The sequence below is a fragment of the Mytilus galloprovincialis genome, chromosome 11 (assembly GCF_965363235.1).
Source record: "Mytilus galloprovincialis chromosome 11, xbMytGall1.hap1.1, whole genome shotgun sequence".
NCBI lineage: Eukaryota > Metazoa > Mollusca > Bivalvia > Mytilida > Mytilidae > Mytilus > Mytilus galloprovincialis.
Window position 1 is genome coordinate 960,725 of NC_134848.1, and position 24,562 is coordinate 985,286.

The 24,562-nt window shown below is 34.4% G+C and overlaps 1 protein-coding gene across 5 annotated transcripts; it reads left to right on the top strand.

The window, feature by feature from the left end:
- The first annotated feature begins 555 nt into the window (after positions 1-555).
- Positions 556-23,753, top strand: LOC143051492 (uncharacterized). 5 transcript variants are annotated; one of them, XM_076224360.1, is made up of 11 exons: positions 556-992; positions 2,104-2,229; positions 3,847-3,884; positions 4,342-4,362; positions 16,717-16,737; positions 17,544-17,714; positions 18,209-18,275; positions 20,185-20,328; positions 21,848-21,910; positions 22,595-22,693; positions 23,176-23,753. In XM_076224360.1, exons 1-11 carry the CDS (start codon positions 920-922, stop codon positions 23,253-23,255), a joined length of 903 nt encoding a protein of 300 aa, XP_076080475.1. In that variant the 5' UTR covers positions 556-919; the 3' UTR covers positions 23,256-23,753. The 5 variants fall into 5 exon arrangements, with proteins under 5 accessions (XP_076080475.1, XP_076080477.1, XP_076080476.1 ...); XM_076224362.1 differs by having other exon boundaries at positions 559-992; positions 3,856-3,884; positions 21,845-21,910; XM_076224361.1 differs by having other exon boundaries at positions 559-992; positions 2,104-2,228; positions 3,852-3,884; positions 21,845-21,910.
- The last annotated feature ends 809 nt before the right edge of the window (positions 23,754-24,562 follow it).

Here is a 24,562-nt window from a genome sequence, read left to right on the forward strand (position 1 = left end):
GTTCAAATAATTTGAACCTTTGTCAACGTCATAGCCTTTTATAGCTGACTATTTGATAATCGCTTTGCTCATAGTTGACCATACGGTGACCCATAGTTGTTAAAATGTACGTCAATCTGGTAGATATGTTATTGGCAATCCTATAGCATATCCTTATTTGTTTTACACATATTCTGACATTCATCAAAATATCATGAAAGTTTTGGTGCTAAAAGAACAGACTCCTGTACATTTCGTTGAACATGCACATACAGAAAATGATCTTTAAAAATGTCAGCGATAAACAGAACAGTAAAAAGATTTAGCATTTAAATCTACACAAAAACCTATTTGTATTTTCATCTATTGGTATTACAAATCAGTACTGCGAAATAAAACAATAATTTTAGTAAGAAAAGATAAATAAGAATCACAGCAGCAAGTATCACGTTGAAGATAAAGGAAAATCACAGAAGTCCATATCATGGTGAGGTAATGACAGTATTTTCAAATTTAAATACACCGTTATCAACATTCCACCATTGCTTAGTAGAAGTACCGGAAGTGGCCCAGTCCATAAATATTCAATGTAAATTTTAAGAGCTTTAGATAGTATTTATAAGTTTGCATATCATTTAAATTTAACAGTTAAATTATGACGCACAGTGGAGTTTGGAGGATTGTTTAAGGGTGTTGACGGAATAACATTCTTTGATTTACGTCAAGTTGGACATATATGGAATTAGTAAAATAGTGTACCGATAATATTAGAGATTTAGGAAATAGTCTGCATGTTTAAAAGGAAATAAAGCTCCTGAAATTCTCTATTTACATCGATAATTGTTTTAGACAGTGCTAGTTATAAGATATATTTGAAAGTGATATATTTCATAATATTGTTCATAGTATATATACAATTATATACATAAAAAAGGTTAAGATGGATGGACGAATTGTTGCACTGTGTTTCTTCTGTGTCTTTGTGGTTGCTGAAGCTTTCTTGACTGATGAACGTAAGTGTCTTAAACAATTTTTGTTATCATAAATAAATTCGATTGCTTATGTAATTCAGTGTCTCTCGTTTGGATATATCTGTCCTATTTGTTTTTCCTTAATTGATTAAATGGGCGTTAGTGAATTGTTTCATATTTTTCATGTTCCTTAAAATCTTTAAACCTTTGACCAAGAAGGTATACAGCTACCAAGAAGTGATTTAAAAAAAATACGACTGGTATACCGTGAGAAATGTTAAATTTTCATTTTAATTCAAAGTGATTTTTTTACAAAGTATATCGGAATTTGTTCAGGTTTTATTTTTATTTTCTTAAAGTAGATTATATGTATACCGCCATCTTGGATTGTAAAATAGTACTATACGATTGGTCTAGTTCTTTGCTTGAATCTGCTAATAGTTCAAAAGATCGGCAATTAATGAGTAAAACTGTTTATAAGAAAACAGAAAAATACGTGATGTATTGCATTATTCTGACTGTTTTAACCAGTACTAAATATATTGGTCTGGTACGAACCAGTTTTTGTTTTTTTTTTAATCTTAGCAATTTAAGGGAGATAAATCAAATAGTAAATATTTGTAAAGGAATGGTAAAGAAATTGATCTTTTTTTAGCAAGAACACAAGTGCGTGGACATCTATTTTTGTTTAAATCTTCTTGAAGCATGTTATAAAACCGATCTGTTCATATCAATAATTCAAAATTGAATTTCATTTTTGATTTCTTTGTATAATTGAAAAAGTTATTTTTTTTTTTTATAATCAATGCAAATTTCGAAAACACATACCAAGTTGACCCATACTTTTGATTATATAAAAAACACATGGTAAAATGTCCCTTTTTGTATGTAAAATATAAGAAACGTCTACCTTAGGATATATATAACGATGACCCCTATTAATCAAGTACATGCTTCTTGGGGCCCTTTATAACTCGCTGTTCGGTGTGAGTTTAGGCTCCGTGTTGAATGCCGTACCTTGACCTATACTTGTTTACTTTTATAAATTGTTACTTGGATGAAGAGTTGTCTTATTGGCACATACCAAATCTTCCTGTATCTATCATCTAATTCGGTTAGGGAAAGTATATCATAATATATATTGTCTTTGCAGCATATTGTAACCATGGCGATTATTTACCCAATATATATTGTGGTCGAGGATCTACTACTCCATGTCCCGATGACTACTCGTGCCACGTGCACCCTGCAGATCGATGGGCCGTCTGCTGCCCAAAAGGTTAGCCAAAATAAACATTTTAGTACGTTATTGTTGTAGGTCAAAATGTATAGTTAGACTGCAACCCTTGGAGTAGCTTTATCTATAGTGGCCCAGTGGTATACGTACCAAGCATCTCTTGATGTTGAAATCTTATTCTTCTTTTCTCGTATCTATTCTAGGTAGTATTGTACACTTAAATGCTTTCATATAGATTACAATACCACGTTATCATTTAAACTACCATAAAATTCAATTTATATTAATTTATAACCTTATTGAAAAGTGATAAAGTCCCGAAAGCCCTTCAAATTATTTTAGTTTTCGACTGAGTTTACTTTAGATTACAAGGTAAACAGATAATACAAGGAGTTGGCAAGAAATACAGATTTTCCCATAAAATCGACAGACATTATACGATTGCAGACTGACAATTTTAGTAATACATTAGAAAACGGAAAAAAAACCTAATTAAATTGCCTAAAATATAAGAACAATCATGAAAACTGCAAATGTATTCAGAATAAATGAAAACTATATAAATCGCTGTCGACTTCTTAAATTGATAATGTAGATAAAATAATGTAGATGAAGCAATCAAATTATTTTAGTTTTCGTTTAATTTCACTTAAGTTTAAGAGATAAAAAGATATAAAGGGAGATAACACAAATACAGTCTATGTCACACAATCGGTAGACGTCATTCGATACAGTCTATGTCACACAAGCGGTAGACATCATTCGATACAGTCTATGTCACACTAGCGGTAGACATCATTCGATACAGTCTATGTCACACAAGCGGTAGACATCATTCGATACAGTCTATGTCACACAGGCGGTAGACATCATTCGATACAGTCTATGTCACACAAGCGGTAGACATCATTCGATACAGTCTATGTCACACTAGCGGTAGACATCATTCGATACAGTCTATGTCACACAAGCGGTAGACATCATTCGATACAGTCTATGTCACACAATCGGTAGACATCATTCGATACAGTCTATGTCACACAAGCGGTAGACATCATTCGATACAGTCTATGTCACACTAGCGGTAGACATCATTCGATACAGTCTATGTCACACAATCGGTAGACATCATTCGATACAGTCTATGTCACACAAGCGGTAGACATCATTCGATACAGTCTATGTCACACAGGCGGTAGACATCATTCGATACAGTCTATGTCACACAAGCGGTAGACATCATTCGATACCTAGAGATCGGAGACTGACAATTCCTTAACTTATGCATAACAAAACAGTCAACTCACTTTCACCATGCATGAAATATTTGCCACTAGATATAAAAAAGCAACAATCAATAAATCAAAGTACTGAAGGACTTAACATCGGATGACCGCAAGTTCTTGTGGATGGTCAAAAGCACTTGTCACAGATAGAAATCACTTCTATAGACTTGAACTGAGGTTAATGTACAGAGATATATTTTTTTTTCTGAGACAAGTTCGTGCGTATATGATGAATAGATAACAGGAAATTCAATATCCCCATAATTATCATTATATAACATACATGAAAATCAGTCAATCTCTCACTTTTTATATTAACATATTTACATATTTTATACTTTTTCCACTAATTGTATGTGTAATTGTCTTTTAGTACATGTAGGTACCAGATCAAAAAGATCCAGTAGCCAGGTAAGAAATGAGATTACACAAAACGTTTTATCGAAAACTCTCACTTAGATCTTGTAAATAATGAAATAAAAAATATAGAAAGAAAATATTGCCATTTTGTATCTTTTGTCTTTTTAATTAACACTTTAAGTGTTGCCTATTTTAATTGGTTGTAAGATAAGAATTAAATTGAATTGATGTTATTCATGCACTACATTATTTTTGTATAACTTGGAAGATAATTTCTAAAGAAAAGATAATGTCAAATAGATATAAGATGATGAGTGCTAACTCTCCATCCAAGTTACAATTTGTAAAAGTAAACCATTATAAGTCAAAGTACGGTCTTCAACACGGAGCTTTAGATCACATCGAACAGCAAGCTATAAAGAGCCCTAAAAATGATTAATGTAAAACCATTCAATCGGGAAAGTGCAGAAATTTATAAAATAAAATCACGGTTTTTTTTATATTTTAGATTGACATTTTGAAAAATAAGGTAAGATTATTGCTTTATAAATCATTATATAATGTGTCACAAAATAAAATCAATAAAAAATATTCTAGCTATGACATGCAGTTAGAGGTCAGTGTGGAATATGTTTCTTACCTCAGCCAAGATACATTCCAAATTAGTTCTTGCTTCCCTAAACAACGTCACAATAATGCATTGAAATCAAACGAATATTTTTTTTAATATATGTATATCCAATATACATGTATGAAATTTGCCGGAAAATTAAATACAAAAATATGTGTATGTGTTTTAGAAACAGAACAAAAAGCGAGGATCTCCGAGCTTTTCTCCTATTTCGTGGCGAGTACACAAAAAGTTTAATTTTCTATTTTTTCAAGGTCAATGTTCTCTGACTGTAAATGACGTCTTTACACTAAATCCTTTGGATGTTGGAAGGGTACTGATTGATACTTTAATCTTAGAAACATGTCTTTATTAGTTTTATTGGTTTTGGATTAGCTGTCAGTAACTGCGATATGATACTCTATCTAAAAATCCAGTAAAGCAGTCACAATATCAAAATAAAAGAACCTACCCGAAAAAAAACCGAGTGAAAGAACAACTTAAAAATCTATGAGGAACAAGCTAAATGATGCCACCCATACATTTCTTTTACTCATACAATAAAAATATCCATTTATTATCATTTGTTGATTATAAACCAAAATAATCCTGTGCCCACACATCGCGAATCGGAGACAACAGCTTGCGAGGGAGTTTTATATACATATATAGATAGTAGAAAATCTTTCTTTTACGACCATAGTAAATAAAGGTAAATATTTGTCTTTATTTGACCTCTGATAAAAGGTTAACATTCTTAAGATAATACAAACACTTGGTCTAGTTATATATCAAAGTTTGTGACTTTACACAATAGTCGGTCATATATAAATTGAATGCGAGAATTGAGTACACGAACAAACTGTTACAGTTAGTTCACTTTTTTTCGTGGGGTTCCAATTTTCGTGGAATTTGAGGAAACTGGTTAACGCCGAATTCAAAAGTTCGACGAATTACAAGTTTTCAATAAGCTTTTACACGAAATCAAACATCCAATTTTCCCAAATCCGCGAAAATTGGAACCATCGGAATTAAAAGAATCCACCGTATGTGATTTGGTAATCAGAAACTTTTTCATGGAAACATTGATTTTTTTTATATCAACATAACATGCATAATGAATAAAAACTAAATACATAGTTGTCAACATGGGGTCTTCAATAGTAGACACATGTCTATACAAACTAAATACATAGTTGTCAACATGGGGTCTTCAATATAGTAGACACATGTCTATACAAACTAAATACATAGTTGTCAACATGGGGTCTTCAATAGTAGACACATGTCTATACAAAACTAAATACATAGTTGTCAACATGGGGTCTTCAATAGTAGACACATGTCTATACAAAACTAAATACATAGTTGTCAACATGGGGTCTTCAATAGTAGACACATGTCTATACAAACTAAATACATAGTTGTCAACATGGGGTCTTCAATAGTAGACACATGTCTATACAAAACTAAATACATAGTTGTCAACATGGGGTCTTCAATAGTAGACACATGTCTATACAAAACTAAATACATAGTTGTCAACATGGGGTCTTCAATATAGTAGACACATGTCTATACAAACTAAATACATAGTTGTCAACATGGGGTCTTCAATAGTAGACACATGTCTATACAAAACTAAATACATAGTTGTCAACATGGGGTCTTCAATAGTAGACACATGTCTATACAAAACTAAATACATAGTTGTCAACATGGGGTCTTCAATAGTAGACACATGTCTATACAAAACTAAATACATAGTTGTCAACATGGGGTCTTCAATAGTAGACACATGTCTATACAAAACTAAATACATAGTTGTCAACATGGGGTCTTCAATAGTAGACACATGTCTATACAAACTAAATACATAGTTGTCAACATGGGGTCTTCAATAGTAGACACATGTCTATACAAAACTAAATACATAGTTGTCAACATGGGGTCTTCAATAGTAGACACATGTCTATACAAAACTAAATACATAGTTGTCAACATGGGGTCTTCAATAGTAGACACATGTCTATACAAACTAAATACATAGTTGTCAACATGGGGTCTTCAATAGTAGACACATGTCTATACAAAACTAAATACATAGTTGTCAACATGGGGTCTTCAATAGTAGACACATGTCTATACAAAACTAAATACATAGTTGTCAACATGGGGTCTTCAATAGTAGACACATGTCTATACAAAACTAAATACATAGTTGTCAACATGGGGTCTTCAATAGTAGACACATGTCTATACAAACTAAATACATAGTTGTCAACATGGAGTCTTCAATAGTAGACACATGTCTATACAAAACTAAATACATAGTTGTCAACATGGGGTCTTCAATAGTAGACACATGTCTATACAAAACTAAATACATAGTTGTCAACATGGGGTCTTCAATAGTAGACACATGTCTATACAAAACTAAATACATAGTTGTCAACATGGGGTCTTCAATAGTAGACACATGTCTATACAAAACTAAATACATAGTTGTCAACATGGGGTCTTCAATAGTAGACACATGTCTATACAAAACTAAATACATAGTTGTCAACATGGGGTCTTCAATATAGTAGACACATGTCTATACAAACTAAATACATAGTTGTCAACATGGGGTCTTCAATAGTAGACACATGTCTATACAAAACTAAATACATAGTTGTCAACATGGGGTCTTCAATAGTAGACACATGTCTATACAAAACTAAATACATAGTTGTCAACATGGGGTCTTCAATAGTAGACACATGTCTATACAAAACTAAATACATAGTTGTCAACATGGGGTCTTCAATAGTAGACACATGTCTATACAAAACTAAATACATAGTTGTCAACATGGGGTCTTCAATAGTAGACACATGTCTATACAAAACTAAATACATAGTTGTCAACATGGGGTCTTCAATAGTAGACACATGTCTATACAAACTAAATACATAGTTGTCAACATGGGGTCTTCAATAGTAGACACATGTCTATACAAAACTAAATACATAGTTGTCAACATGGGGTCTTCAATAGTAGACACATGTCTATACAAAACTAAATACATAGTTGTCAACATGGGGTCTTCAATAGTAGACACATGTCTATACAAACTAAATACATAGTTGTCAACATGGGGTCTTCAATAGTAGACACATGTCTATACAAAACTAAATACATAGTTGTCAACATGGGGTCTTCAATAGTAGACACATGTCTATACAAAACTAAATACATAGTTGTCAACATGGGGTCTTCAATAGTAGACACATGTCTATACAAAACTAAATACATAGTTGTCAACATGGGGTCTTCAATAGTAGACACATGTCTATACAAACTAAATACATAGTTGTCAACATGGAGTCTTCAATAGTAGACACATGTCTATACAAAACTAAATACATAGTTGTCAACATGGGGTCTTCAATAGTAGACACATGTCTATACAAAACTAAATACATAGTTGTCAACATGGGGTCTTCAATAGTAGACACATGTCTATACAAAACTAAATACATAGTTGTCAACATGGGGTCTTCAATAGTAGACACATGTCTATACAAAACTAAATACATAGTTGTCAACATGGGGTCTTCAATAGTAGACACATGTCTATACAAACTAAATACATAGTTGTCAACATGGGGTCTTCAATAGTAGACACATGTCTATACAAAACTAAATACATAGTTGTCAACATGGGGTCTTCAATAGTAGACACATGTCTATACAAAACTAAATACATAGTTGTCAACATGGGGTCTTCAATAGTAGACACATGTCTATACAAAACTAAATACATAGTTGTCAACATGGGGTCTTCAATAGTAGACACATGTCTATACAAACTAAATACATAGTTGTCAACATGGAGTCTTCAATAGTAGACACATGTCTATACAAAACTAAATACATAGTTGTCAACATGGGGTCTTCAATAGTAGACACATGTCTATACAAAACTAAATACATAGTTGTCAACATGGGGTCTTCAATAGTAGACACATGTCTATACAAAACTAAATACATAGTTGTCAACATGGGGTCTTCAATAGTAGACACATGTCTATACAAAACTAAATACATAGTTGTCAACATGGGGTCTTCAATAGTAGACACATGTCTATACAAAACTAAATACATAGTTGTCAACATGGGGTCTTCAATATAGTAGACACATGTCTATACAAACTAAATACATAGTTGTCAACATGGGGTCTTCAATAGTAGACACATGTCTATACAAAACTAAATACATAGTTGTCAACATGGGGTCTTCAATAGTAGACACATGTCTATACAAAACTAAATACATAGTTGTCAACATGGGGTCTTCAATAGTAGACACATGTCTATACAAAACTAAATACATAGTTGTCAACATGGGGTCTTCAATAGTAGACACATGTCTATACAAAACTAAATACATAGTTGTCAACATGGGGTCTTCAATAGTAGACACATGTCTATACAAAACTAAATACATAGTTGTCAACATGGGGTCTTCAATAGTAGACACATGTCTATACAAACTAAATACATAGTTGTCAACATGGGGTCTTCAATAGTAGACACATGTCTATACAAAACTAAATACATAGTTGTCAACATGGGGTCTTCAATAGTAGACACATGTCTATACAAAACTAAATACATAGTTGTCAACATGGGGTCTTCAATAGTAGACACATGTCTATACAAACTAAATACATAGTTGTCAACATGGGGTCTTCAATAGTAGACACATGTCTATACAAAACTAAATACATAGTTGTCAACATGGGGTCTTCAATAGTAGACACATGTCTATACAAAACTAAATACATAGTTGTCAACATGGGGTCTTCAATAGTAGACACATGTCTATACAAAACTAAATACATAGTTGTCAACATGGGGTCTTCAATAGTAGACACATGTCTATACAAACTAAATACATAGTTGTCAACATGGAGTCTTCAATAGTAGACACATGTCTATACAAAACTAAATACATAGTTGTCAACATGGGGTCTTCAATAGTAGACACATGTCTATACAAAACTAAATACATAGTTGTCAACATGGGGTCTTCAATAGTAGACACATGTCTATACAAAACTAAATACATAGTTGTCAACATGGGGTCTTCAATAGTAGACACATGTCTATACAAAACTAAATACATAGTTGTCAACATGGGGTCTTCAATAGTAGACACATGTCTATACAAAACTAATTATCCTGATTTAGAGTAATTTCTCGCAATTTGATTGGCTGATATTGTCGTAATAAATTTCAGTACAATTTTTTATCACGTCAATTGGAATTATCTCCCTTATTTATTACGTCAATTGAAATTATCTCCCTTATGTGACGAAAGGCTTTGGGACGACTATGCATTAACAAGGGCGAAGTCAGTAGTTACTGTCCCCTTTCGTATTTGAACCCTAAACATCAAAACATTGGAATTAAAAGGTACAGTTACAATTTCTTTATTTGTCTTAATACTTACCTTAAACTTCATCGTATTAAGAAGTTACATTTTATTAAAGTTACAGTGAGGTTAATCATTTGATAACTTGCATTATTTCGGACTATATTCTACTTTCCAATTCAAGTAGTTATGCATATCTCTGACTATTTTATAAACTGGCAAATGAGTTAACTTGTATGAAGAATCTTCAGCGTGAGATGTAATAACAATATAAATGGTATTTTTATGGTCATCGGGTACCGTAATATCTTCATTGAGATAAGATATTATCGTTTCATTACTTGACATCCCTTGTTACTATGATATGCTCAATATGGCACAGTCCAATAAAGGTCGACTCATCCAGGGTTGATACACCCTCGTTACTAGGCAATATAGGATAATGGTATTGTCCAATAGTGGTATATCCCAATCATTCAGGGGTATATAAACAGCCGTCAGCAGTCAGTCAAGGTCGGGATTACGATCAGATCACACGTATAAGTGATAAGATAAATACCTGCTTATTGTTCCAAACATTGGATTCACTGCTCAAGTCTTTCCAATAACTGAAACTTAGTAGAAGAATTATCTTAATCTGTAAGTGAGCTGTAAGTGAGCTGTATCGAGGGAAACGGAAGAGCTAGAGAGCTAAGAGAGCTTTGTTGATTGAAAGATATAGCGGAAAGAGCGACAATATTGTGAGCCAGCGGAGCTACAGCGCTAGTGAGTCTGTTGAGCTAAGAGCTACAGAGCTAGTGAGCAAGTAGATCTTGCTATTTAATTGACCTATAGAGTCAGTAAGCCAGTAAGGCTGAATAATCATTGAGCTGGAGGAGCTTTAATGAGCAGAGAGAGAATTAGAGAGAAATTATAAATAAAAAGAATATATACAAGTCTCAGATCTCGAGAATCAACTCGGGTACGGACCCCAGACACGTTACATAAATTGGTGGCAGCGGTGGGATCTGAGAAAACTTAGTATATCTGAGTTAATCAATACGATTCGGAAAAGTTAGTAAGGAGCCAAAAGAGCTTTCTGAGTCAATTATACGCTCAATTATATTTAAGATAATAAAATATTTAAAATACTGTTGTTGTTATTTCTTGAAAAGTCATAATGGCAAAACTATTTCCAGATGAAATGGATGAATTCATGAGCAAGATGAACGGATTAGAAAATCCTAGTCAGTCTACACCTAGACTACCTTCGCATCGCTTATCTTATGATTTCAGGGAAGAGTCCGGGTATGCTTCTGGTCGACCATCGACAGAATCTGAACTTATAGATTGTGATATAAGGAAATTGAAAGAGCAATTGGAGCAATTAGAATCCTTTAGGGAACCAACTGAGGGCAGATTGTATCCAAATTTACTTGATGATAACAAAGATGATGTACCATCAGGGGTAACTGTAAGATCAAAATATCGCTCTACAGATACTAAGAGAAATAATGAACCCATTATGAAGACAGATGATAAAAACTTGAGACAAAACAACTCTACGTCAGTACGAGTTAAACCTGCAACATATGAAGGTACTTCCTCATGGTTAGATTTTAAGTCCCATTTTGAGGCTTGCTCAAGTATTAATAATTGGTCTGAACAGGATAAAGGACTGTATTTAGCAGTCGCATTAAGAGGGCAAGCTCAAGGCATTTTGGGGGATTTATCGATTGATAAACAACAAAACTATAAAGCGTTGGTTAATGCTCTGGAGCTGAGGTTTGCTCCACCAAATCAAACAGAGCTTTATCGAGTACAGATTACAGAGAGGAGACAAAAAGCATCAGAGAGCCTGCCAGAGTTAGGACAATCAATAAGACGATTAATTAATCAAGCTTATCCAACGGTTCCAGAGGATGTACGAGATACCCTTGCAAAACAATATTTTATTGAGGCTTTGGCAGACTCAGAAATGAGAATCCGTATTAAACAGTCCAGGCCTCATGGTTTAAATGACGCACTTAGAGTAGCAGTTGAACTAGAAACGTATAACAGGGCAGAAAAACAACTTAAAGACGGCCGTTCCTATTTAAGACAAGCATCACAGACTGAAGAAAAGGAGAGTCATATTGACAGAAATGAAAACTCTGATCACATTGCATTAACCGAGTTGATGTCAAAGATGGAACAAAAACTTCAAGAGCTGCAAAAGGACATGCGTGAGCTAAAGAATGACAGTAATAGTCGCCAGACAGAAGAACCTAGAACACAAAATAATAACGGACGTGGACGATTTAACAGAGGTGGATTTCGACAAAGAGGAGGTCGTTATAATAATGGTGGACGTGGATTTTCAGGTAACACAAATGGGAATAGAGATAATTCTTATAACGGACAAAGTAATTATAATTCGTTCAATGACAGTAGAGGTAGAGGTACAACACGGATGATAAAAAGTTCACAGAACCAGAAAAATGGCTTGCATGGTAACATAGGTGTCTCGACAGCAGCTCATGCAGCTGGCATGTATGTTGACACTGACCTATATGGATTATCAGCTAGTTTGCTGGTAGATACAGGAGCCACGGTAACTATTATTTCTGAGAAAACATATAATAAGATACCTAGGGCAAGACAACCAGATTTGATGAGTTCAAATCAACAAGTCTTCACTGCCAGTGGTGATCAACTTAAGATTGTAGGTAAAGGTAGTTTTCATCTAGTTTTCCAACACGGGAAATCGGTTGTTGTCGAGGCTATTGTGGCTCAAATCACCATTGATGGTATCCTTGGACTTGATTTTATGAAGACAATCAAAGGTAAGATTGATCTCGAGAAGAATAGTTTTGAAATTGATGGTACTCAGGTTATGTTGAAATATGAAGGAATATTCGGTTGTTTCAGAGTTATGCCAAAAATAAAGACTACACATAGGAGTCAACATCAAAAGTGTCCTTACAAAACACTTGATACAGATGACTTAAAGGAGCACTTAGTAGAGTGTGACATGAAGGTCACTAATAAACGTTATACGTGCACAGAAGGGGGTTGTTCATATATAAGCAACAGAAAAAGTAATGTTAAAAGACATAAGAAAGTACATACCAAAGATGAGCCAAAAGGTAAAGTCATAATACCTGACATAGACTTGTCGTCAGACACAGATGAATGCCTCAGGAAAGATCCGGGACAGATAATTGGTCCCATTAGTACAGGAGAAGAAACAAATTCAGATGAAAATAACAATGAAGATGAGACCAATAAGAATGATACTAAGATAGAAGCAAATCAGAAAGTTGAGGAAGCTATTAAGCATGATAAAGTAGGTCAGATAATAGAAGGAATGAAACAGGCTGGTAGTGTAGCTGTACAAGAAAACAATAAGGAAGTAAAATCTTCTCCTATAGTTAGGGAGGATGTAGAAGTTGGTATAATGATAAGAAAGCCGACTAAACCAATCCTAATGGCAACAAAGAAGAGACCTTTTCAGCCTCTTACATCAACAGAAGCATATAAATTGAGTCCGAAGGATTTAAGACATGTGATACCAAGAGTCCCTACAAAAGTTGTTAATAGCGATAAAGGAGTAGAGATTGGAACGCAGGCATCTGCTTTAACGACTGTTAGAAGAACAGTTACCACCAAAACAACATACGAGGAAAACGGAAGAAATGTTGAAATAATTGAGGTAGTTGAACAGGTCCTTTAAGCGACCAAAACAGTAGTGATTAACACTTTATTGAAGCAAGGCATGCTTTACGGATAAAGTACTTTTGGAAAATGAATAAATATAACAAAACATGTATCAATTTTGTTTTATAAATATGTATGTGTCCGGTTGGATTGGGGACGTTAACTCCAAGGCTGGTGTACATTGATTGTCACACTTTGTTCACCTTAAAGATCCCTTTGTAGCAGCAGTGTCTTTTGGCATCGTGTTCGACAAGAGTAGGCTTCTTGTGAGCCGCTACATAGGCAAAATTATTTCATACCGGTTATTTGGTTATATCAGTATTTCCTGTGGCAGTTAAAATTTTTGGATCCTGATATCATTATTTGATCATTATCCCTTAGTTTATCGGGCAATGAATGTGTCGCAAATTTGTTAAAGTTGAAAAATGTATTTCTAAGAGTTCAGAAGGTAATCCCTGTTAAAGGAATGATTCTGTCTTTACAAAGAAAATTCTTTTCGACTGACAACAAAATGCGAGGACGCATTTCTCGGAGGCGTGGGTAATGTGACGAAAGGCTTTGGGACGACTATGCATTAACAAGGGCGAAGTCAGTAGTTACTGTCCCCTTTCGTATTTGAACCCTAAACATCAAAACATTGGAATTAAAAGGTACAGTTACAATTTCTTTATTTGTCTTAATACTTACCTTAAACTTCATCGTATTAAGAAGTTACATTTTATTAAAGTTACAGTGAGGTTAATCATTTGATAACTTGCATTATTTCGGACTATATTCTACTTTCCAATTCAAGTAGTTATGCATATCTCTGACTATTTTATAAACTGGCAAATGAGTTAACTTGTATGAAGAATCTTCAGCGTGAGATGTAATAACAATATAAATGGTATTTTTATGGTCATCGGGTACCGTAATATCTTCATTGAGATAAGATATTATCGTTTCATTACTTGACATCCCTTGTTACTATGATATGCTCAATATGGCACAGTCCAATAAAGGTCGACTCATCCAGGGTTGATACACCCTCGTTACTAGGCAATATAGGATAATGGTATTGTCCAATAGTGGTATATCCCAATCATTCAGGGGTATATAAACAGCCGTCAGCAGTCAGTCAAGGTCGGGATTACGATCAGATCACACGTATAAGTGATAAGATAAATACCTGCTTATTGTTCCAAACATTGGATTCACTGCTCAAGTCTTTCCAATAACTGAAACTTAGTAGAAGAATTATCTTAATCTGTAAGTGAGCTGTAAGTGAGCTGTATCGAGGGAAACGGAAGAGCTAGAGAGCTAAGAGAGCTTTGTTGATTGAAAGATATAGCGGAAAGAGCGACAATATTGTGAGCCAGCGGAGCTACAGCGCTAGTGAGTCTGTTGAGCTAAGAGCTACAGAGCTAGTGAGCAAGTAGATCTTGCTATTTAATTGACCTATAGAGTCAGTAAGCCAGTAAGGCTGAATAATCATTGAGCTGGAGGAGCTTTAATGAGCAGAGAGAGAATTAGAGAGAAATTATAAATAAAAAGAATATATACAAGTCTCAGATCTCGAGAATCAACTCGGGTACGGACCCCAGACACGTTACACTTATACCATTGACCTAATAAAAAAAATGAGTTGCTTTAATCATTATTTTTTTTTATTTTTCATAGTTTTAGATTAAATATCTAAAATATATTTGTTGGTGTTGTTCTAAAATTTAATTTCAATATAATAATATGTAATATAACAAAATCAGGATAAATTCGTTACACAGTGTTCAATTGTCCTAATACGAAATTTATCGGGTCAATAAAATTCATATCGGGTTTGGCTTCGCCTCACCCGATATGAATTTTATTGACCCGATAAATTCTCGTATTAGGACAATTGCACACTGTGTAACTAATAATACATAGTTGTCAACATGGGGTCTTCAATAGTAGACACATGTCTATACAAAACTAAATACATAGTTGTCAACATGGGGTCTTCAATAGTAGACACATGTCTGTACAAAACTAAATACATAGTTGTCAACATGGGGTCTTCAATAGTAGACACATGTCTATACAAAACTAAATACATAGTTGTCAACATGGGGTCTTCAATAGTAGACACATGTCTATACAAAACTAAATACATAGTTGTCAACATGGGGTCTTCAACAGTAGACACATGTCTATACAAAACTAAATACATAGTTGTCAACATGGGGTCTTCAACAGTAGACACATGTCTATACAAAACTAAATACATAGTTGTCAACATGGGGTCTTCAACAGTAGACACATGTCTATACAAAACTAAATACATAGTTGTCAACATGGGGTCTTCAATAGTAGACACATGTCTATACAAAACTAAATACATAGTTGTCAACATGGGGTCTTCAATAGTAGACACATGTCTATACAAAACTAAATACATAGTTGTCAACATGGGGTCTTCAATAGTAGACACATGTCTATACAAAACTAAATACATAGTTGTCAACATGGGGTCTTCAATAGTAGACACATGTCTGTACAAAACTAAATACATAGTTGTCAACATGGGGTCTTCAATAGTAGACACATGTCTATACAAAACTAAATACATAGTTGTCAACATGGGGTCTTCAATAGTAGACACATGTCTATACAAAACTAAATACATAGTTGTCAACATGGGGTCTTCAATAGTAGACACATGTCTATACAAAACTAAATACATAGTTGTCAACATGGGGTACATTGGTTAGAGGTATAGGGGGAGGGTTGAGATCTCACAAACATGTTTAACCCCGCCGCATTTTTGCGCCTGTCCCAAGTCAGGAGCCTCTGGCCTTTGTTAGTCTTGTATTATTTTAATTTTAGTTTCTTGTGTACAATTTGGAAATTAGTATGGCGTTCATTATCACTGGACTAGTATATATTTGTTTAGGGGCCAGCTGAGGGACGCCTCCGGGTGCGGGAATTTCTCGCTAAATTGAAGACCTGTTGGTGACCCTCTGCTGTTGTTTTTTATTTGGTCGGGTTGTTGTCTCTTTGACACATTCCCCATTTCCATTCTCAATTTTATTCAATAGTAGACACATGTCTATACAAATTTTCAAGTTTGCAAGTTGTTTTAATCTGATAGGAATTTACCAATGGTAAGGATTAGGACTACATTTTCAATTTGATTTAATTTTTTTTTACAGCTAGCAAATCTTCAAGGCTTGGTAAGTAATTTGTATAAAATATGAGAATTATCAATAGTAAGGTTCTGAGTATAAGTAAACAAGATGACACAAAAATGAAAAATAAAACAGAGAGGCCAAGACAAAGTCAAAGAATGCAGATGCTCAGTAAAAAACGAACGGTTTACTTAATCTTTAAATTTCATTTCGTAATCTTGACACAGCAATGTAATATCTTACATATAAAAATTAGTTCCCCAAAATAATTCGAGCTGAACATGTTGTTTTTATACATTTGTACCAACGGTTTGTAATTGTAAATGTATTATTCTTCCTAGATCACATCAAAATACTGAACTACATGTACAAGCCGTATTGTGAAAATTAGTCTCTTTCGTGTCTTATTAGAATTCATACCGCATCTTATAATCTTTTTGCTTATCTAAAAGAATATGTACCATTATTTCAACATCTTGATACATTTAATAAACTAAACCACATTCTAAACCCCATCCCTGAACTTGTTTGTCATATTGGAGTCTTCATTAAGCAGTCTTTAGAACTGAGGGGATCAGACCCATGTCAGACAAGCTCATGATTGTGTTTTATACATCAATTTATAATTTAAACTCTTAAAATATGTTCTATTATATTGTATTGTATTGCAATTGTATTTAAAATGTATAATTGTTTGTTTGTATTGCTTGACCCTTATGGGTGTAATTTTGCAATAAAGATATATATATAATTACTTTCATATACTTGCTTCTTAGTGTGTTATTGTAAAGGCAATTCTATTAATAATACTTAAAATATCTTGACTTATTTTGTGTTTTTTTTTTATTCAGCTTCAACAAATAGAGAAAGGTGAAGAAAAAGCTATAAAAACAACTCTGCCACCTACAGTTAAACCCGAGTCGATCAACAAGGCCAAGGAATCTGCAATGGTCACATCCAAGACCACTGACAGTGATAATTCTGGTGAAAGTCTAACATCGGATGAAGTGGCTGTCTTAATGGTAAGAACTGGTGAAAGATGAACCCAATATAGCGACCTTTAGGATTAAACAAATTCTACTCATGTTATTGCCTTTCTATTAATTCGCGAAATTAATAAAAGTTCAAAGGATATTTGTTTGTGGTTACACATAAAACAAATGTGTTCAATTCTTAAAATTCTCAACCGTAACAACTTTTCTTTCAATTTCCACGAGCTGGTTCACCAGAATCCTAATCGTGATTCATGTGATGAATGCATGACACATCAGAATTGGTAATCAATAGTACAAACAGTTTACTAAAAGCCACAGCAACCACCAACATCAAACTCTCATCTAAAAAGTACATAACATAAGAACAAAAACGAAAAACAACAACAAAATATGCACTGTCCAGATATATACAGCCAGTTTGGTAATACCATGTGATTTATAATTGTGCTGTTCCGTTTCGGATTTGTTCTTTTGTCTATTCTAGTAAAGTAGTAAAAATAAATATTTTCGTTTCTTTTTAGGCCTTAAAAAATACTTTAAACCGCCAACGTCAGCAGAAATTGAATTCCAAGATACGAGAAGAGCTTGGTAGGTTTATTATCATTTATATACTTCTAGTACTAGTATTTAAGTTGGGAATTTGTTCAAGAACTGCAACTACAATACAAATGGTTAAGTGTTACATACTTCCTCAATGCATTTTTTATTTTACCAATCAAAAGTCGAATTGTAACAGTTATTGAGAATTATAAATCACGCTTTCGTTATTGCCCGCGTCACACTGTCCCGATTTTTACGCCGATGGCAACACGATTATGGAAATTTTCAAAATCGGGACTGATCGTATCCAGATCGGGCTATTTGTAGTGCCATCTTTAACCATCGTAGAACCATTGGCCACTTTTTCTAGTCTTCGGGGACAACTTCGGGAAGGGTTCTAAATTTTTTAACATGTTAAAAAATCCCCGAAGGTGCGTCCGATGTTGAGGGTTCGTATTGAGTTCGTATCACCATTCCTACCATCGTAATGTCACCGGGAATGCATCTTTGAACATCGTATTGCATTCGTGTTTCCATCGTTTCCATCGGGCAGTTTTGACATTACGATGTCTACACGAATCACGAAGCTACCCGAAGGTCTTATGATGGCAACACGACTTCGTGAAGACCTCGTAATCCCGTCGTGTTGCCATCGAATAAAAGTACGAAGGCGACAAGATGGAACTACGACGGCAATAAATCCAGCTAAATGTAAGTTAATTTTCGCGCTTAAATACATTTAAAGTGCCATGCGCGATATGCACTGGTCAGTCTAATACGACAGTTAAGAAAGACGTTCACAAAACATGGAGCTCATATCATATGATTCTATGAGAACAAGAAAGGCGACAGCGTTGTTTCTATTAATTCAAATGGAACAAGAAGAGCAGCTATAACAGGCTCAGGATTTACTTTTACAAGTAAAATATTTTTTTTTGTCAATTTTTCATATCAAGTAACATAATGAAAATCATAAACGCGCCTCGTACACCAACACTGCAGGTACACGTATACAGGGAAACCAACTTTTTCTTCATTTATTTCTGATTTTTTATGTATCGTCTGAGTTGTTGTCACACGAATGTTTACTCCATAACAATTTTGTTTTCTATATGTCATATTTTGCCGCATTTGTTGCTTTCCCCACATCCTTCCTTTTGTCTATATTATTATGATATTCTCCTGGAAAGAGCTCTTTTTGAATAAAAGGGATCAACGAACCCATTACCTTACCTTTAAGGTAGATCAGTAAACATGGGCATAATTATGGGTGATTATTCAGACTAGTGCACACATTTTACAGTTCAAACAAGGCAATGCCGAGCGTGGCATCCCCTCGTATGTAACATATTGGGGACAAATATGGACACTATATTTGTATATGACACATGCAGAAAATGGTAAATTGAATATCAAGTTGATACATAAACTATTTTTTTAGAAATCAACCAAAACATTCAGTAACTGGTGTATTATGCTATTTCAAGGGGAGAAAAAACATGTCCATCTGCATATAATTTAAATGCATCGTAAGCTGTACACGACGTCTTTAAGACATCGTATGGCCATCGCGCCATCATCGTAATCCATCGTGTAGCCTTCGTGATCCATCGTGTAGCCTTCGTGATCCATCGTGTAGGCTTCGGCTGAGATATGAAGCTTAAATACCCGTCTTCGGTTAACCTTCGTATGTCCATCTTTTGTATCGTATATAATTTCGGCACCATCGTATAGACTTCGTTATTCATCGTACTTGCTTCTGTCACTTTTTGGTATTTTAACGAGATCGGGACCAACTTCGTACGAACTTACAATTTTCGCATTCGGGTGTCCATCGTATATAAAAATCGGGACAGTGTGACGCGGGCAATATACAATTACATTTCACAACTTTGGATTAAGAGTTACTTAAACTATCACGTGTTTGTTGATGTTTATTTTATTAAATATTTTTTAGAAAATAAGGAATCATTTTATGATAAACCTATTGTCGAGAAAGGAGCCGATGATGCTGCAGTGTTAAAGTCCTTAGCAGGTAAACTTTCCAAAGTTTCCAAAGACACTGAAACAAAACAGAATGTACAACAACGTGATGATAAAGGTATGGTATTGTATAAATCGAAGCTCTGTCAGTGTGATTAAACATCTCTTTCTTGGACATTTTAATTTGTGAAAAATTTTGAATGTTAAATAGAATTTAATAGATATGTCAAAGACACAGCTAGACCAAAGAGCAGAAAACAGCCCAGATCATCTAATGGTTCATCAACGCAACATAGCAATTCCCTTTTTAGTTGAATTAAAGTGTAAGAATTTAAAGAAGAACTTTACTGTGTAAAATAAGTTATGTTTGCACCAGTGGGTGATTTGATTGTTTATGTTTTAGGGGTCACGATGGCCAAGTGATCTGATATTCATATGATGAAGACATAATCTTTCAATCAGTTTAATTGAGGTCTGGAGCTGGCATGTCAGTTAACTGCTAGTAGTCTGTTGTTATTTATGTATTATTGTCATTTTATTTATTTTCTTTTGTTACATCTTTTGACATCAGACTCGGACTTCTCTTGAACTGAATTTTAATGTGCGTATTGTTATTCTTTTACTTTTCTACATTGGCTAGAGGTATAGGGGGAGGGTTGAGATCTCATAAACATGTTTAACCCCGCCGCAATTTTGCGCCTGTCCCAAGTCAGGAGCCTCTGGCCTTTGTTAGTCTTGTATGATTTTAAATTTTAGTTTCTTGTGTATAATTCGGAGTTTAGTATGACGTCCATTATCACTGTACTATTATGCATATTTTAGGGGCCAGCTGAAGGACACCTACGGGTGCGGGAATTCTCGCTACATTGAAGACCCATTGGTTGCCTTCGGCTGTTGTTTGCTCTATGGTCGGGTGGTTGTCGCTTTGACATATTCACCATTTCCTTTCTCAATTTTAAGTAGCTACTACTATAATCACTAGTCAGTCAACACTGAGGTTGTGAGTTCGAATTCCGTTCATGCGGGTGCTCTCGACTCCGATCTGGATTGACTAGGGAATTCCGTTCAAGCAGGTGCTCTCGACTTCGATCTGGATTGACTAGGGAATTCCGTTCATGCGGGTGCTCTCCACTCCGATCTGGATTGACTAGGGAATTCCGTTCATGCGGGTGCTCTCGACTCCGATCTGGATTGACTAGGGAATTCCGTGCATTTGGGTGCTCTCGACTCCGATCTGGATTGACTAGGGAATTCCGTTCATTCGGGTGCTCTCGACTCCGATCTGGATTGACTAGGGAATTCCGTTCATGCGGGTGCTCTCGACTCCGATCTGGATTGACTACATTCGGGTGCTCTCGACTCCGATCTGGATTGACTAGGATAGTCAGATTCCCTATCGAAGCTCGCTGGTTTTCTCCAGGCACTCCGGCTTCCTCCACCAATAAAACTGGCCTCCACGAAAAAGCCCAAAGAGTGGTGCTTAAAAGTGTCGTTAAAACACCAATTATAAAAAGTAAATAAATGTTTATGTTTGGACACCTTTGTGGCCGGTACCTTTAAAGATGTTTCTCTGTTTTGTTTTGTTGAATTGTTTGTGTTTAATCTGATATAAACAGTATATTGACATGTTGTAGAAGATTTATCCCAAAACAAAGAAGTGCAGCCAAAGGAGGGGAAATTTTCATTGTACAGACAAGAAGGTGTGTATTTTTTGTATCAACGTGTGATATAAAATAAGGAGATGGGTAAGATTGCAAATGAATCAAAATGTCTATCAGAGTCAAATTTCCGTGGATTTAGGCAAATATAAGTCACGGTGCGTCATTCTTCTATAAGCAAAACTATACCGTATAGTCATCTATGAAAGGTCCGGCCAATACAACGGAGCCATTGAAACGCAAAAGAAACCATTATGAACAAGGCCCTGACATGACAAAAATATAGGACCATTTATAAAACACAATTCCTAAACATTTTATTCTAAGTTGTCTTTCATTACCATTAGCAACAATTTGTAGAACAGTCGGCAAATAAATGTTCGATTCAAAATGATGCTTATTTCAACATTTCCAAAAAGTAAAAATTGTGCATTAGAAAGATATTTCTGTGTAATTAAGAGCATGTTTTCTTATTTTCTTATTAACTGTAGGGGTATATAAGTCAATTAGACAGCAACCCAACAAAAAGACACATAAGGGATCATAAGGGTATTTATAGTGTATTTGAACTAAGTCTTTATCGTATTTGACCGAAGATTAGTGACACTTCTAGTTTCATATGCATGTATCAGAACTAATATACGTTTTTATCGAGGAATAGTATGGGATTTTATGTATAAGTGGTAGTTTTCCATAATTAATCAAGAAATGAAATCTTTGTTATAGTTTTAGCCCAAATTGAGGACAGACTGCTTCAAGATATGGATTTTGCTTTCAAAACTGGGTTCACTGTCGAGGAAATACTGACAGATTTACAAGAAAAGGGTAAGAATAAGTTACATTAGGCATACTAAGTATGTACAGGAATTTGTTATGTTATATGTGTTGTGTTGTGTTGTCACAATCATGATGGTGAAGTCTAGTTAAAAAAACACATTCAAAGTCGGAATTTTGTTTTTAACTAAGTGAACTATTGAGATGTCTAACTGTTTTGTCACTTTGCAAATTCACACTTTAAAAAAATCTGGACCAGCTTTTTTGTCTACATTTTTCTACATACAGAAAAGATGAACAACGATTACCGATTACAAATATGCAAGAATCGGGTGTAAATAAAGGCAACAGTAGTATACCGCTGTTCAAACTCATAAATTCATGGACAAAAAAGAAGATACTACTTAATAAAGAGAATGGAAATGGGGAACGTGTCAGATCGAGAGAACAACCCGACTAAAGAATTGAAAAAAAACGAAGACCACCAATAAGTTTCATATGACTAACTTTATCAATGTTGTTTTTACTTTTAGAAAAACGATTTGAGGAACTAAAAATAGCTGAGATGACAGATCGAATCGAACAACTCAGGAAATTGAGAAATAGAGATTGATAGAATTAGCATCTCCCTTTTTTGTGCAATTTGATGTTAAGTGAAAACTATGAGAACAAAAATGTAAAAGATATTATGTAGCCACTTTAAAACCTGATCAAATACTGTAACGTATAACCAATTTTTGTATGCATATATATATAAGTACTAAGTTTTATGGGGAGTTGAGGACACAAACTTGTTTATTATGTATATTATATTTGTACAGTTTCGCTACTAAGTATCATGAGAGTTACATAGTCTTTTAGTGATTAGGGTATGAAAATTGTGTGTTTTCAAACTTCACATGCCGTTAAATGCATTTAAAAGTTTTATATAGTTTTATGTACAAATACACTTATAGACATTTTGTGATAGTGCATTGTAAAAAATGTGTTTTGTTATATGCAAAACATTAAATATGTCTCTATGCAACGACAGCCAACGAAGCAACAAAAAGCATATGATCTTGTTAAAGCTATTTTGTTATGATATAGTTAATAAACATTTATTACTTTTTATGTGTATTTTTTCTTTTCTGTTTTGCAACATTTATAGCCACTAATATAAAAATCATTCGAAGTGTATTTAATTAAGTTACCGTACAACAATATGCGAAACGTATAGCGTATAGTCGTGACCTGCTAAACAAGACCTCAACAAGGCAAAACATGGCCTAATGCTAACGAGAAGACTAACATCAAAACAGATATGCCATTCAACGGCAACCATGCACTGAATTACATAAACATTCAAATGTACTTTGCAGAATAATTGTGAAAACTTTTATAATCCAGGAAAAAACATAACTTATCAGATTTGCACGAAACACAAATTCTGGTCTTGGAGTTACGGGAAGCTTCTTAGAGGCAACTACATAATAAAGCAGTCTTCCAGAATAAGAATAAAATCTATTAGACGCAAATCTTGAACCAATACTTTTATGTTCACCTTTACAATTATATTAATATACAGTGTTGAAATGGATGGTTTGAAGCCGGTTAAATCTTTTGTTTTGCATGCTATACAGGGTTGAAATGGATGGTTGGAAGCCGGTATCATCTTTTGTTTTGCATGCAACATTTCATCGCGTCATATTTAATTGTCACCAGTACTTAGCGACATGTGTTCTCGATATTAGCTCTTTTAAACATACCAGAATCACATTTTTCGGTTATAACTAGTTCAGATTGGGACATTTTCACTTAGTGTTGTGGGATATAGATACATTGTATGCATGCAGAGCAGAAGATGCTTACCCTATCGATGCACCCGACAACGTGTTTTCTACAGTGATTCCCTTTGTTAATAATTGCGTCGCCATATGC

What these genes read in the sequence shown, in the direction of transcription:
- LOC143051492 (XM_076224359.1), top strand. Translation starts at nt 920, where the DNA reads ATGGATGGACGAATTGTTGCACTGTGTTTCTTCTGTGTCTTTGTGGTT. An exon ending in TAGCAAATCTTCAAGGCTTG is followed by an intron (nt 16,738 to 17,543) that starts GTAAGTAATTTG and finishes TTTTTTATTCAG; the next exon opens with CTTCAACAAATAGAGAAAGG. An exon ending in ACAACAACGTGATGATAAAG is followed by an intron (nt 20,329 to 21,844) that starts GTATGGTATTGT and finishes GACATGTTGTAG; the next exon opens with AAGATTTATCCCAAAACAAA.